Consider the following 16,389-nt stretch of genomic DNA (forward strand, 5'->3'; position numbering starts at 1 on the left):
AACTACTCTGCTCCACTTCACTCTACACCACTGCAAACACTGCACTCTACGCCACTGCAATCACTGCACTCTCCGCTACTGCAATCACTGCACTCTACGCCACTGCAAACACTGCACTCTACGCCACTGCAATCACTGCACTCTACGCCACTGCACTATATGCCACTGCAATCACTGCACTCTATGCCACTGCAAACACTGCACTCTACACCACTGCAAACACTGCACTATACGCCACTGCAATCACTGCACTCTACGCAACTGCAAACACTGCACTCTACACCACTGCAATCACTGCACTCTACGCCACTGCAAACACTGCACTCTACGCCACTGCAATCACTGCACTCTACGCCACTGCACTCTACGCCACTGCAATCACTGCACTCTATGCCACTGCAAACACTGCACTCTACACCACTGCAAATACTGCACTCTATGCCACTGCAATCACTGCACCCTACGCCACTGCACTCTACATCACTGCAATCACTGCACTCTATGCCACTGCAAACACTGCACTCTACTCCACTGCAAACACTGCACTCTACACCACTGCAATCACTGCACTATACGCAACTGCAATTCCTGCACTCTACGCCACTGCACTCTACGCCACTGCAATCACTGCACTCTATGCCACTGCAAACACTGCACTCTACACCACTGCAAACACTGCACTCTACGCCACTGCAATCACTGCACTCTACGCCACTGCAATCACTGCACTCGATGCCACTGCAAACACTGCACTCTACGCCACTGCAATCCCTGCACTCTACGCAACTGCAAACACTGCACTCTACGCCACTGCAATCACTGCACTCTACGCTACTGCAATCACTGCACTCTACGCCACTGCAAACACTGCACTCTACGCCACTGCACTCTACGCCACTGCACTCTACGCCACTGCACTCTATGCCACTGCAAACACTGCACTCTACATCACTGCAAACACTGCACTCTACGCCACTGCAATCACTGCACTCTATGCCACTGCAAACACTGCACTCTACACCACTGCAAACACTGCACTCTACGCCACTGCAATCACTGCACTCTATGCCACTGCAAACACTGCACTCTACACCACTGCAATCACTGCACTCTATGCCACTGCAAACACTGCACTCTACACCACTGCAATCACTGCACTCTATGCCACTGCAAACACTGCACTCTACGCAACTGCAAACACTGCACTCTACGCAACTGCAAACACTGCACTCTACGCAACTGCAAACACTGCACTCTACGCCACTGCAATCACTGCACTCTATGCCACTGCAAACACTGCACTCTACACCACTGCAATCACTGCACTCTATTCCACTGCAAACACTGCACTCTACACCACTGCAATCACTGCACTCTATGCCACTGCAAACACTGCACTCTACGCAACTGCAAACACTGCACTCTACGCCACTGCAATCACTGCACTCTATGCCACTGCAAACACTGCACTCTACGCAACTGCAAACACTGCACTCTACGCCACTGCAATAGCAAAGATAATCTGAAAATGATGGCATGGAGTGCTGGAGGAGAAATTAGCAATGGCTTAAATTAATTAAAGCATTTCCATCTGCCACACCTCCCTGACACCTCTTGTGATCGTGGGCAGATGCGGTTCTGTAGGCCCCCTCTGTCGCACGTGCAGCTCCCACCCACCCCCTTCGTCCCACACCTCCCTGACACCTCTTGTGATCGTGGGCAGGTCATGATGCTGTTGTGTTGACTCCCCCCTTGTTGAGCCGGGAGCTCCTTCACCCACCGGAGTGGCCCCTCCCTGATTATTCTGCCCCTCTCTCGCTTGCTCAGACTCCCTCAGACTACCAAGCAGCCTGTTTTCCTTCTTGTGCTTGTTTGTTTGTTACTTGTTGCTGAATGAGAGCTGTGTGTGGCGCTTGGAAACAAGCAGGGGCTAAAAATATCCCCGCACAGCTGCAGCCGCCCTCCCCCAAGGGGCGAGGAACTCTCGGGGGCATCTGATCACCCCGTGGTGAGGCTGGAGGGGGTGGGGCGAGGAGCAGCTCTGACACGAAGGTGTGGCCTGTAGGGACGTCAAGAGCACAGCCTCCACAGGGGGTGGGGCTGGGGCAGAGTCAGGCGATGGAAGACTGCGCCTGAAACGCTGCTGACTCCACCCCAACCCTGGCGGCCTCTAGAGGCGCCGGCCTGTGCAGGCCTGGTCCCATCCCTCAGCAGGAGGCCGTGAAAAGGGTCTAAACACGGGGAGTGGCCCCTGACTGGACTCAGTGCTGTAGGCTCTGCTTGAGAGGTGCACGTTTCAACACACATAGAGTATTTTGCCTCAGCTTTATGTTTTTTGTATTTATTGACATTTAATGTACATTTAAACATTAACACAGCGTCATGTATCTGAATGAAGTTTATCAGCTCCGCGCATCTTTACATCAAAAAAGTGCGCAGACCAGAAACAAATATTTTTTGCCAGAAACTATTTCGATGTTCAGGGCGCTTTGCGTTGTTTTCGTTGAATCGGTTTATTTTCCTTCTATAGTTTCTCGTTTGCATCTGCCCAGGTGTGAGGAGCCTGACCAATGATGGCTGTCGATTACTGATCAACAGGGGGTGGGCATTCCTTCGTTGAAGGGGGCTCACACCTTTTCTTCTCACACGGTTCTCATTACTCTAGGGGTCACCCAGTCACACTTATTTTCCAGATGTGCACCTCACGCTGTCTCCCCCACACACTTTCACGGAGTCGCCCACACTCGTTGTATCACTGCCTTTATGGGTGTTGCCACTACAGTGAGGGCGAACAAAGCAAACACAACAAGGAGATGATGGACGGAGCGCTGAAACTTTTCAGACACTCACCCCCAGTCACAGATCTGGGTTGAATCCATCATCGTTCTTTAGCTCACTTCACCATCCGAGTTCAGACCCAGCCATGTGCAAATCAGTCTTGACCCGGTGCCTCATGGGAACAGTCCAGCCCGAACTGCCAAACCATGTCTTCCCTGGACCGGAAACAAGCATCCTGGGACTGGTTTCGGGTTCATAATCCTCAGCCAGGCTGGCTTGAATCGAGTGGCAACGTGTGGGCTAGCCAGCTTGCACGTACAGGCACGTACAGGCACTATTCACACTGTGCCTCATGGGAACAGTCCAGCCAGAACTGCCAAGCCAGGTCCTCCCTGGACCGGAAACAAGCATCCTGGGACCCGTTCCTGGCTAAGACCCTTCATCAGCCAGGCTAGCTTGAATCCAGTGGCACAGTGAGCAAGGGACCCACGTCTGGGCATACTCGGCGCACTTAGGGCGGAAAAAGCAAACACAAGGAGCTGATGGACGGAGCGCTGAAACTTTTTCAGACACTTACCCTCAGTCACAGATCTGGGTTGAATCCATCATCGTTCTTTAGCTCACTTCACCATCAAGGTTCAGACCCAGCTACATGCGAATCAGTCTTGACCCTGTGCCTCATGGGAACTGTCCAGCCAGAACTGCCAAGCCATGTCTTCCCTGGACCAGAAAGAAGCATCCTGGGACTGGTTTCGGATTCATAATCCTCAGCCAGGCTAGCTTGAATCGAGTGGCAACGTGTGGGCTACCCAACTCGCACGTACAGGCACTATTCACACAACTGTCAGGTTAAGTGTCTTTATTACACTATTTTTTAGGTCTGGATTTTGACAGCGCCAATGACAAATAAATATAGTTGCTCACAATTTCCCTAGAGTGGGCTTTGGTTTGGCCCGCTCCAACCATTGGCTGTTTTCAGCCAATTGCTTGAGACTTTCTCAAGCACGTATAGGGTTGGACCAATGGAGTATTCATCACTTTACTAATGCGTTGGCTGTTTGGTATCGGCTCCTGTGCTTGTATTGAAAGACTTGGAACTATCTTACCACTGTAGCCCTCTCCACCCACTCTTTTTGGCTACCTGCCAAGTGTCTCACTCTGCTGTGTTAGCTGCATGTATTAGCACATTAAACCCAGGCCTATTGGCTTTTCCAGTGCTTGTATAGAGCTGTGTTCCAGCTTGGCATGAAGTGTAGGCACTGTACTCCATCCTAGAGTCTATCTATCACTTGCTTTCCACCTCTCCGGGGTGTGAGCTGCCCTTTGAAAGCGTTGTATGTGGTTTTTGGGAGGGTATGTGTGTCTCAGTTGCCCAGGCAATGCTGCTGTTCCAAAGCCCTACCTCCCTTTTTCAAAAACTCCACCCCCTTTTCCTGGCCTGCACCCTCCAAGTTCAATTTTCTGCTCCTTCTGTAGTATCATATAGTAGACATTTTGCTAAGGTGGGCAGATCTGAAAGTAGGTTGAATGAAAACACATTAGAACTTCAAATTTGGGTTAAATTAAGAATATTCACAAGCCTGGAGGCCCAGAGATTTCTGGGAACCACTCGTTCAATACTTACAGGCGACCTCGGAGACCGAAGACGCAGACTGACCTATACGATCACACTCTACCGTACAAACATGATCAGCGTAACTTACATGTAACGGACACAACATACGGTGCAAAGCAGCGGATCTAGTGGGAGTGCAGAAATTCTTGTGCATCAGGTTATCGACTGCCGAAATAAAGAGCTGAAATAGTGATAAATGATTTGTATAAGGTACAGAATGTACTCCCATGTGATATGCAAAGCTACTGTATGGTATTTACAATGTTTATTCATGCTATGTAACTACTGGTTGGAAAGGAAAAAATAAAAAAAGATTAAGAATATTACATTTTATTCTGTCAAATTGAAACTCGAGCTCCTACGCTCTCTTTCTTCGCGTCCTCCTCTAATCCTTCCTCCATCCCCGTTGGTTTAATTGATTTCATCTTCAACCTCCAAGATCCTGAATATGTGCCGCCAACACAGTTACCTTCTGTACGGCCAACCACATTCATGGCTTCTCATCGGCACGCGCACACATGTCCTGCCAGCCCCTATATCCAGTACCCTAAAATATCTCTGTACCTTGGGGGAGCAAAGAAATGGATCCCCTGCTCACCGTGCATCGTCCTTCTACAGACCTCGCGGGTTGGGCAATAGTGATGATTTCATCGTCTTGTACATACGTCTCCAGCTGTTGAGTTGCGGCTGCTCCGCCGTGCAAAAATGACAACATGATTTTTAATATTCATGTGTCTCAAGACCCAGTTTATGGCTGGACGCTTTACGGTCGCTAATGAGCTGCGCAGCAGTTACGCCAAGATTGATATTCACTGTTGGTTCATCAAGACCTTCTCTGAGAAGAGCACTCCCGCCTTTCTCTTCACAAACACACTTTCTAATTATCTCTGTGTTACCGCTCTCTAATTAGATTTTTTAATAATTCCTAAAATTACAAGGAGAGAAAAACCTTAGATCAGTTCTTGCACTTCCTGTAGTTTTTAACATCTCTTAGGAGCATGTTCTATGACTTGTAAAAATCCCACGATGACAAGGACCAAGAATTATATATTTATGCTCTAAGAATTAGTCATTGATAATTCTACAATGTCAGGATACCATTTGCAAACATAATTATCTGACAGAAATATTGTTAAGAAAAATATCATCCCATGGGGGTAGATTTCCTATTAGAATATGCACAATTTGAGTGGTCCCTTTAAGACAGTGAGTGATGTTTCTCAAGAGTAATACCAGTCACAGACCTTCTGCTCCAACATTCCAATGTTTATCGATCAGTTTATCCTGTTTTGATTTAGAACATTCTTCCCTCGGCTGGTGGACTTTTTTAACCGCTTTATAACCCCTCTGCCCTCAGCAGTGGGATGGAATCCTTAGTTATTAACTTCAATGGGAAAATATTTTCGTTAGCGATATTTAGGACCCCAATTTAGTGAAACTTTTTTTTTCCGGTTACAATATTCTGGTACTAGACCCTTTACAATGATTTTTACAGCTCCTGAGAAAATCTCTTTCCACGTAAAATTAATACCGCCAAATGTTGGTCAAGCTGCAACTTGCAGTACAATACGTCTTCCTATAATATGGACCCCACTGGCTGCCTGTGTAACCTGCCGCACCAATGCAGAGTCAGTCCCCGATTGGGGATGGGCGCATTAATGCGAGGCCCTATTCAGCATTTCTTTTTTGTCCATTTTTAGCACTACACACTACCTTTAGTGGAATAAGGCACAGACCCTGTGCATTGTTTGCTAGTGTATCTCCCCAATTTGTAAGAGAAGAACAAAGGACTTTTGGGGTTCATTACAGTGATGTGTGGGTTTATGTGATTTCAATCCATCCTTGCTTAGAAGGTCCCACTTATAGGAGTGGCAGACGAATTCCAGTGTTGGGGGGAAAGTTCTATAACTTAATAACAATATTTGTGGTCCAATATGTTTTTTAGGTCTCGGCCTGCCAATGCGCTTACGCATTGCTGGCGGAGATTATAGTAAGGGCAAAAGAACAGTCTACCAACGGCCGATTAGCCACAGTTCATGTGATCTATGCGCGTGCACAGCGCGAGCCACGTCACACACCACCATTTGTCTGTGCCTTGCATCAGACTTCAAAGCTGCAGCTCCCCCCAATCACACTTCAAAGGCTGCCGCTACCCGCCCCAATCACACTTCAAAGGCTGTCGCTCCCCGCCCCCCGCGTGCACATCGCACACCAGCACTCTCCTACTTCCCCTCCCACCTCCCACGGCCGGCCTCTCTTCCCATTCACGCGCTCTGCAGCATCGTTTTCTAAGCCTTGCTTCCAGCCTTAAGCCTCCCCCCCACTTTTGCACGTTGCCAGAGAAACATCTGTGACTTTTTACTTCCAACCCAGTACCCCTTGTTTTTCTTTCCATCTGTTTGTTTTCTTTTTTTCTTTGTTGTAATAGAGGGAACATTTGGGGAGCTGCCCTAAGGTTTTGGATGCAGACTTTATAAACTTAATTAAAGGCTGGTTCAACTGGATCTAATGTTTATGGAAAAATGGTCTTGCATACATGTTTACAGATAAACAATTTAGATATATTTTCTTGGTAAACCGTATTGAGTAATCATACATTTTTTAGTCCACTTTCATGAATATAAAGGTATTAAACTCCACAAACAAAGTTAATGACATTCGGGACACTTGCTCAAAGTCAACCCAATATGACATTATTTCGCATTTTTGTAAAGCGCATGTTTACACGGAAAATGTCATTATATTGTAGAAAGAACAAACTTAAGATGGGCAATTTCTTCACAAAGAATTCATAAGACAGATAGTAAAGGAAAACAATGGAGTGAGGCAGGGAAAGGTTTGAGTTCTAAGATAATGAAGTCCAGGGAGACAGCAGGTAACGGAAGGATAAAAAGGTGGCTGTATAGAAGGGAGAGGGGTACCGATATAAGAAAGAGGTTTAGATGGAGGTAAAGGAAGATGCGATTGAGAGTGTGAGGATGGTGGCAGAGAAGAGATGGGAAACCAGAGTGGATAAGTGTAGAGGAACATGATGTGAGAAGGCCAGTGATGGAAGATGGAGATAAGAGATTTGTCTAAATACACTACAAATAAAAGTGTTTTTTTCTTTTTCGGAAGAGAGATAGGGCATCAATATATCTCAGCTCTTCAGGCCAAGAAGTCCGCAGTAGAGGGACAACATATTTCTCTCCTAGAAATCTACCTTCTACTTGTAAACTGGAGCAGAGAAGATTCCTTCAGCATTTATTTTTAGTAGCGGCTTAACATTTTTTGCAGATTTTAACAAAAAAGTCTCTAGCTCAAACAGATCAAAAGTTACTTAGAAATTGTTAACTGGTCACCTTACGGTTGCTGATGGAAGTCGTCAGGCATTAAACTGACACTAGTGAGGTGAAACCGTTACCCAGACAGTGTTAATGCGTGTTAAAAAGGCAAACTATTGGAATGATACTGCCACGGATTGTACCACAACGTGTCACATGATGTACCCTTTCTTGCCATAAAATGTAGACAAACTTATTGCATCATATGGTCCTCTATGGGCATTGACCCACAGCGTAGAGTGGTAGATGCGTCATGTCGTAGAATCGATCAGTTCGCTGAACAATCCTCTGCCGTACAGAGGTACGGATACTGCCATTGGTCCAAATATATCCTAAAGTCCTCTCTTCTTTGGTCTTCTTTGCAGTGAACAGCCCATCTTCAGTGCCCGGGCGCACGTGTTCCAGATCGACCCGAGCACCAAGCGGAACTGGATTCCCGCCAGCAAGCATGCGGTCACCGTCTCCTACTTCTACGACGCCACGCGCAACGTGTACAGGGTCATCAGCGTTGGTGGAACTAAGGTAAGCGGGAGGAGGCTCGTCCAACTGGATCCACAAGGCGGATCACGATCATATACTTTGGAGTCCCGCCCCCACTGTGGTGGGGGAACACTTTTTAGAGTGGGGGTGCTGTTCAATAATGTCACCTCACTAAAGCTATAGTGTACATTTGACTGAGATTATTTTAAAACACAAAAAAGACTGCCTGGATATAAACCTTTGATGGACCCATTTACTGCTCATTCACCATCCAAATTTTTTCAAGATTTATGGGGGTGCTGAAGCACCTACCTCACCCGCGTTCAAGCACTACTGTGTACGCAGGAACGTGGTCTTGTACAATTGAGGTACCTCTTCTAAGGCTTCGTACTGGGTCAATCTGGGTCTGGGATGCAATTCATTCATGCGGGTCCTTAAGTTAAACAGGATCCTACCATTAAAGGTACCATCAATAGGAAATGCTAGAACTCCGTCATCTGCAGCATACTTTGCCCAATTCTCTAGCCACACACAGGTATGATACCCCTTTTCAAACATCATGAAGGAAGCAGGAGTATTCGGTGGAGGAATGATCACACCCTCTCTCGTTCTAATGGGCTTATCTGTTTTAAAGAAATTCTTTACCTTGTCGGCAAATGACATTTTTCTCTTTATTCCATACATCATGTGCGGTCTACCTCGTATAATCTGTTCCTTATAGAAGCCTGAGTTCTGTGGATTAGGTAAGAACTCAGGATGCCACATATGCCTTTCCAGGCTCGCTTCTAACTCGGCCTGATTAATTTTGTTTACTCTGGTACTTCCAATGCTAGCGCGACTCTTATTTTGTAGCAACCAATCAACACTGTGAATACAAAAATCCTTATCCAATGGGTGCGCGGCCTTTCGCGAGACCAAGTCCCACGCTCCGGCACTCACCCCTCCCTTACAAATTCGGCTTCACTACACACCCGCTGTTCTGATCAATACCAGCGCGGCACGGAGTGACGTCAGAGCAGCCTTCCGCCCGACTCCCTCCTTCACAAGGTAACGGAAACTTTTAACTTTTCCTAAAGTGAGAGCGCAAAACTTAGTTACTAACACACAACGTCTGCCACTATGTTTGAGTGTTCTAAATAGGTAGAAAAATTTCCTCTCACTACAAGTAAACCACTTCTGTCTACTTTTCATTCACTCTGGATAGACTTCTTTGCCTGACCCCTCACACTAGTAATATAGAACCCGTTATTCTTCTGACTCATCCACCTTAGTCGGGGATATGTACTGAGCCAGGATTTCACCAGCGGACTATCTTACTTACCAGTCAAGCCTTGGAGACCCTATTACTCCTCCCACATGTGACCCTTTCTAGGTGATATCACAAGGGAAGTTTTATACAAAGGACTCGTGGCTAATTATACAGATACGAAAAGATCCTAATTAGTGCTTCCAGGTATTTCTTAACCCTACACTAATGACTCTAAACAAGTGACTTTTCCAGCTAACCGGATTCTACTCACCGTTAGCTATATACTTCCCCGGGGATTCGGACTACACTGAACACGTACAAACAGTTCTTTGTTAATATTACATATAATACTTATAGCAGCAATGTAAAATCATATACACAGTCATATAAATCCTTAAAACATCGCAAAATATTTGAAAAATGCAATAGAAAAATCAGCAGCATAGAAATTTTAGCAGCACATTTTAATTTCACAGTTTGTTTATCAACTATCCTGTCTACCTAATTTAACTAGTCCTAACCATCCTCTGCTACCAGAAAATTACTGATAGAGCGCGCGGGTCACCCGGGTCACAAGTTTACCAATTTTCACCCCGCGCACTGGGCCCTGACGCGAGAGACCAAGACTAAGTTTTGCAGTGAACCGGGTGATTTCTTGCACGCCACTATGAGTAATTCGGGGGGGTGTCTCTTACACCACTCACTATTCGTGTACCTGACTTACCACAGGCACATTACTCCAGACAGATCAGGAGCTATCAGGGAATAGGTGACAGGTTTCCTAGGAAAGAATATACTTTATAAACCACAATACATTTTTCCACACTATAATCTGTAAAATAACCACAGACACCTGATGGGTTTGAAAATGTATCTGAAGATTTCAAAGTGAATAGGTTAGGATAAGCAATATACAAAATAACACATCAAGCATTAGGATCACAACTAAAATATAACTTTGAATTAGGGCAAGGACCATTTGAGTATAAGTGGACACTATGGGATGAGAGCCTTTAGTGAACACGCTATTCAACACAAGTTAAACTAAACGAGAGACCTAAAATGTATATTTAGACTAAGCTACTTATGCTATTCTTACTTAGTTCACTGCAACCATGCTAAGGGAAAGGGAAAACGGGAACACACTAAAATTGTGACAGTTTGATAATCTCCTACAGGTGGGAAAAGAGGTGGAACAATTCTAATAAACAATTGCATATAATTTGCATTTCAAGGCAATAGGGCAATATCACAGGCAAAGAGTGCTTTATTAAGGAAAAAGAGAGTAAGTGAGAGAAAGACGCAAACCCACAAGGTAGTATTTACCTAATTAGGAATGAGGACTAACCCTGGCCACGGGTCAGTTTGGAAGGACGGGGACAAGGACCCTCAGAAAAGGAATGCCAGAATGCGAGCAGGTACAGCTCACGGGCAGTCAGGACAGGATACCCCTCAGGATTTGGGTCAGGACTGGGCTCACCAAGGTACGACCAACACCCACATCTTCGGAAGCAACGCCTGCGTTACCCCTTTCTGCAAGTAATCCGCCAGTAACCCCGATTGGGTTTTCAAATTTCCCAGCAAAGTGCTTCGCCAGCACTTAAGACTATTTCCACCCCTAGGAGTTTGTGGAAAGTATGGACAGAGTGCTCCGCAGCACTCTAGATTGAGCACCTATAGAGTTCGTAGGGTCAGTGACAGGTCTGCTACTCGGACAAGTCGGACAATTTTCCTAAGCTACACTAGGGTAATTATACAGTTTGGGGACCCTTAGACCACCCATCAATGTTGCAAGTGACAGTTTCTCACATTATGATTGGTCAGGAGAGGTGGCTCGGACATTGTCACCTCCTAGAATTCAACGTTCCCATCATAAATTTAAATTTTTCTTATCCGCCCCTTGGGTTCACGTTCCCATCCATAGGAATACAGTAGAAAATACGAGTGTACAAGGCATAGCAACAATGTCTCTGGGTTTCAAGGTGAATTTCATCGTCTTGTGCTGGGTTCTCAGGCGCATTGGGCTCCAGGAGCCAGCTGGCTTGTTTCAGCTTCTGCGCAGTAGAGTTTCTCCCAGGTCACATGGCAATACTCAGAGGAGCCTCATCATGGCGCCGGTTATGAATTTTCCAGCCCCCAGAGACGCGATACATGAAAAGTAAGCGAGAACAAATTAAAATCACACATAAAATGATCACACTGTATACCGTGATAAAATTCTACACACCCCTTACTTTATAACAGCAATAGTATTAAAGTTTAGTGCGAAAAGACAGATAGGCTAAAGCAGCAGTTGCAAGCATAGAGCGTGGTGAGAGACAAGCGGCCATGTTTGCAACAGTGCGCATGAGCACAGATTCCCTCCAGAATGCGAGTGCGTCACATCACATGGGTATGACCGACGCATGCGCAGACTGAATTTCAGCGAAGCGGCCATTTCTTTAGTGCAAGCTTTGTGAGAATGAAAAGACACATAGGCAAGCCTCTTGGGGACACCCGTGTGTTGGGGAAAATGCTAAATACAAGACGGACAGTTGGATTAATATGATTATAATTTGAATGAGGTTCATGAGTGCGAGCAAGTCGCTTTACGTGCGAATCCTTGCTCCATCACACTTACGTACTGATGGTTTCACAAGAGACTATTTGGGTCACCAAACACAATAAAAGTATATTATACTTTCTTCAAATCCTTCCACGGGAAAAGCCATGCTCAGTTTAAGAGTGGTCATTAATATGAGGTAGAAACTGTCAATCTTATGTCAGTTATTAAAACTTATAATGAAAAATGTAAGTGTTTTTTAAGTTGTCCTTTCATTTTGTGTAATACTTTGTTTTATTGTGGCACATTTTTTAGTACATATTGTATTTCCCTCCGCCCATTGTTGTGAAAATATAATTGTTCACCCTGATTATCTGCCATGAAACAGGTGGAAGAAATGAAATATATTGATTTGTCCTGTGCAATAGGGAATTTTATTTGTACAGTGAAAAAGCATTTCAAGTGGTTTTAATGTTGCTTTTATTTTAAAAGTTCATTTAGTGTAATTTAGAAACAATTCTCAATTTTTGCTGTATTGTTCTGTTTTTTTTTTTATGCTAAAGGTCTTTTTCGTTTCCTTTTGGGTGGGGGTGTTTCATAGGCCATCATTAACAGCACCATTACTCCCAACATGACCTTCACGAAGACATCTCAGAAGTTTGGGCAGTGGGCCGACAGCCGGGCGAATACTGTGTATGGACTGGGCTTTGCGTCTGAGCAGCAGCTTTCGCAGGTAATGCCCAAGGGCAGCATTATTGTATGAACGGCGTTGTATTTATGCAGGATATGCAAATTATCTCTTTACTACATTACTTTTCTGCCTAACTTGTTTCCTCAGCACCATCTCAGACCTCTTTGAGACAAATACAATTCTTATTGGACCGTTAGTTGGGTGGGATGCAAAATGTATTTGCTTTTGCGTAATTGTGTAATATTCTGCGAAAATGACATGAAATGCAAAACTGACATATATTACTATACTTTAGCACATTGTTTGTAGTTGCATTTATATAGCGCTTTAGTACAGCTAAGGAGGCGCTTGAGTTCTTTACGCCGTATAGCATGTTACTCCCGAACCCAGGTAAATGGTTATTTTCTTGTAATGAGCTGGCTAACTCGGTCACTGGTTATATATTTGCCATATGAGGAGATACTCATTACCCAGACAAGGTAGCTCAGTGGGTAAAGGCACTTGTCGGCGAAAACTCTTGTTGCAGTGAATGAATTCTCAGAATGTTAAAGCTATAACTCGTGTTAATTGAATGTAATGTTTTGCAATAGACATAACACACCAGGTGAGTGTGTTACGTCTATTGTCTCTGTCGCCGTCTCCTTCTGTCCCCTTCCTCCAAAGTGCTTTGGTTTTTCTTTCTCACGCCTGAAATTGCCCCACTTCAGCGCAGGTCGGTGGGGGAAATGAATTCAGACGATTTAGTTTCCAAAATCTTAGCCTTCCAAATGTTGTCATGTAGAACGCAGGGAACAGAGGCATTGCTACCAAGGGTGCAGCAGGTGCAGTGGCACCAGGGCTCAGTGGCTGGCCACCCCAACACACCAAGACACGGTGAGCCGGGGACTGGGGCATACCTAGTGATGGTGCAGCAGTTGCAGTGGCACCAGGGCTAAGATCCCCGAGATGCCTATTGAACCCTGATAATTGTTGTATTTTACTACCCCAACAGCAGTCAAAGGGACCATATTCCTTGCTTAAACCCATGCTATGCCGCAGGAAGGGACAACTAAATTAAGCCATGGTGGCAAGGACAGACAAAGAGAAAAATGAAAAATGACCAAGGAATTATTAAAAACTGATCATCATAGCCGTTTTATAGCCTTATAGCCCGCCGTAGCGGGCTATACCGGCTATTAAAGGCCCTCTCCAGCGTTAAAGGCCCGAGCCGAAGGCGAGGGACTTTAACCAGACAGCGGGACTTTAATAGCCAGTACAGCCCTGCTACGAAGGACTATAAGGCTATTAGAACATTCTGCCATTAGAGGGCAGAATGTTCTAATAACCCTTATTTCGCTGCAGCGAGTGACTCGGGGTCAGTTTTCTTTTGCCTGCTCTTTTCTTCAAGCCTAGCTGTCTGGTTCTGTTTTTGCCCATGGGTACTATGCATAGAGGTGTTTTGTCGTAGGATGTATGGCTGCTTGCCGCTAACCCTAACACAAACGCATTTTCTCCTCCAGTTTGCTGAGAAGTTCCAGGAAGTGAAAGAGGCGGCCCGCCTGGCCAGGGAGAAGTCTCAGGACAGAACCGAGCTGACCCACCCGGCGCTGCACCTGAGCTCGCAGCAGGTAAGGGCTCCGCGTCACCCAAGGGTGGGTGCGCGTGTCTCGCCAAGGACTCTAACAACAGTTTTACCTCTGATACCATAAATCACACAAAGTTTTTTAAACACAGATGTCCCTTTTATTGACTCTGTGGTTGAGCTTCTTGCTCCTTTTACTCTGACTAAGCTTTCTGAAAACGTAGGTAACCCAAGTTCCAGTACATAATGATCTCAACAATATTTCATATCACAACTATGCACAACATAAATACAAGACATAGACATTACTGAATCGGAAAAAACAATTATAACGAATTTATACACAATCAAAATACAAACTCAAAAGAAAAACTCAAAAAAATCGAATGGTCAATAACAGAGTGTGTTCCCAAAGATTCTTTAGAGTCCTACTGTTTTTCTGCCTGAAACGAACTATTTCCTTCTAGGCACTTTATATCTTTGAGGTCCTATTAAGGGTCAGAGATGGTTATGGGATTTGTGGGGTGAGCCTAAATACTCTGGCACTACCCACTGAGTCAAGCAGTGTCTCTTGTTTTTTTTTTCCAATTCTGATCCACAAAAAATGATGCCAACGTGTTTCGACCTTGTGGATTCTGGACCATCACTTTATAAAAGGTCTTCGTCAGGGCGAGGTAGATATGAGGTAGGACAGTGTTCAATCGACTTTTCTGACAGGATACTCTTGGTGGAGATTCAGTGTCGGGGTATCGCTATATGACGTCTGTTTGTTTATTTTCTCTTTTCTCTTTTCTCTATACCGGTATGTTCAGGCTTATTTAAAATGCGTGCATCTTATTCGCATGTTCATTCTGCTGTCTCGAAAGAGATCTTCTTATGAAAAACGCTCTTGTCTCTCCGATTCTTTGCCAAGGACTCAGGCACCTATCCGGCATCACTGGGGTTGGCAATGCCCCAGAAAACCTAACGGCTGCGGTCCAACTAGAGAGCACCCCTGGTAGCCAAAAGAGATGAATACAGGGGTTCTACTGCAAAACCTGCAATGAGGCAATTCTGCGGCTGAAGTATTTTCCACATGATTATGGCTGTACCCCGCGTGCCATATAATCCACCATGCACTGCATATCTTGCAGATTCAAAAAAAGTTTCTCTCTCATACTGATGAAAATGTACTAAAAAATAAAGCACCTCATGTGATGCCAGGCAGTGCCAGACCCTTCGCAGACGTTAACTTGTCGCCTTTCAGTTGCTGATTGATGTATGCAGGTGCTAAACTGATACTCATGCAGTGAAAGTTTTGTCCAGACAATATTAATGTGTGTTAAAATGACAAAATATCGAATTAATCCTGCCATGGAAAGGGCAACATTATGCTGTTTAATTTGCTTCTTTGTGCCCCATAATTTGGTTAACGCTGTCAAATATTTTCATTCTTCTTTGCTGCATAATTCCAGTTACCCTGCCCATAACTTACTTACACATAAGTCGTAATGCGAAGTGGCAGCCATTGTTTCAAATACATTCAAACACCCATTAGCTCTATTGACTTTTCAGTAAGCTGTCCTTTAGCAAGATGGCAGCCGTAGGTTGGCATACCTCCCATTAGCCTCTATTGACTTCACACTCGGCTACCCCATTGCAACATGGCAGCCACTGCCAGAATACTTTCAAAGACCCATTAGCCCCTCTTGACTTCATACTAGACTACCCTATTGCAAGGTGGCAGCCGTAGGTCAGTATACCTTCAAACACCCATTACCCCTTTTGGCATAAATTCTAGGCTATTCTAGTGCAACCTGGCAGCCACTACCAGAATACGTTCAAAGACCCATTAGCCCCTAATGACTTTACACTGGGGTGCTCTTTTACAAGATGGCAGCCGTATGTCAACATACTTTCTAACACCCATTAACTCCTATTGACTTCACACTAGACTACCCTATTTCAAGATGGCAGACGCTGTCAGAATACATTCAAAGACCCATTAGCCCTAATTGACTTTACACTAGACTGCCCTATCGCAAGATGGCAGCCGCTGTCAGAATACATTCAAACACCCATTAGCCCTGATTGACTTCACACTAGGCTACCCCATTGCAACATGGCAGCCGCTGCCAGAATCCTTTCAGGCACCCATTAGCCCATATTGA

The 16,389-nt window shown here is 45.2% G+C and overlaps 1 protein-coding gene across 1 annotated transcript in view; it reads left to right on the forward strand.

The window, feature by feature from the left end:
• Positions 1-16,389, forward strand: part of HOMER3 (homer scaffold protein 3) — a 260,237-nt gene that overhangs the window by 95,280 nt on the left and 148,568 nt on the right. Inside the window, exons 2-4 of the mRNA XM_086946909.1 lie at positions 8,082-8,238; positions 12,589-12,720; positions 14,178-14,285. Coding sequence (XP_086803035.1) covers positions 8,082-8,238; positions 12,589-12,720; positions 14,178-14,285 — 397 coding nt within the window. The remainder of the gene's footprint in view (positions 1-8,081; positions 8,239-12,588; positions 12,721-14,177; positions 14,286-16,389) is intronic.

This window comes from Lissotriton vulgaris, chromosome 12 (genome assembly GCF_964263255.1).
Source record: "Lissotriton vulgaris chromosome 12, aLisVul1.2, whole genome shotgun sequence".
NCBI classification, from domain to species: domain Eukaryota; kingdom Metazoa; phylum Chordata; class Amphibia; order Caudata; family Salamandridae; genus Lissotriton; species Lissotriton vulgaris.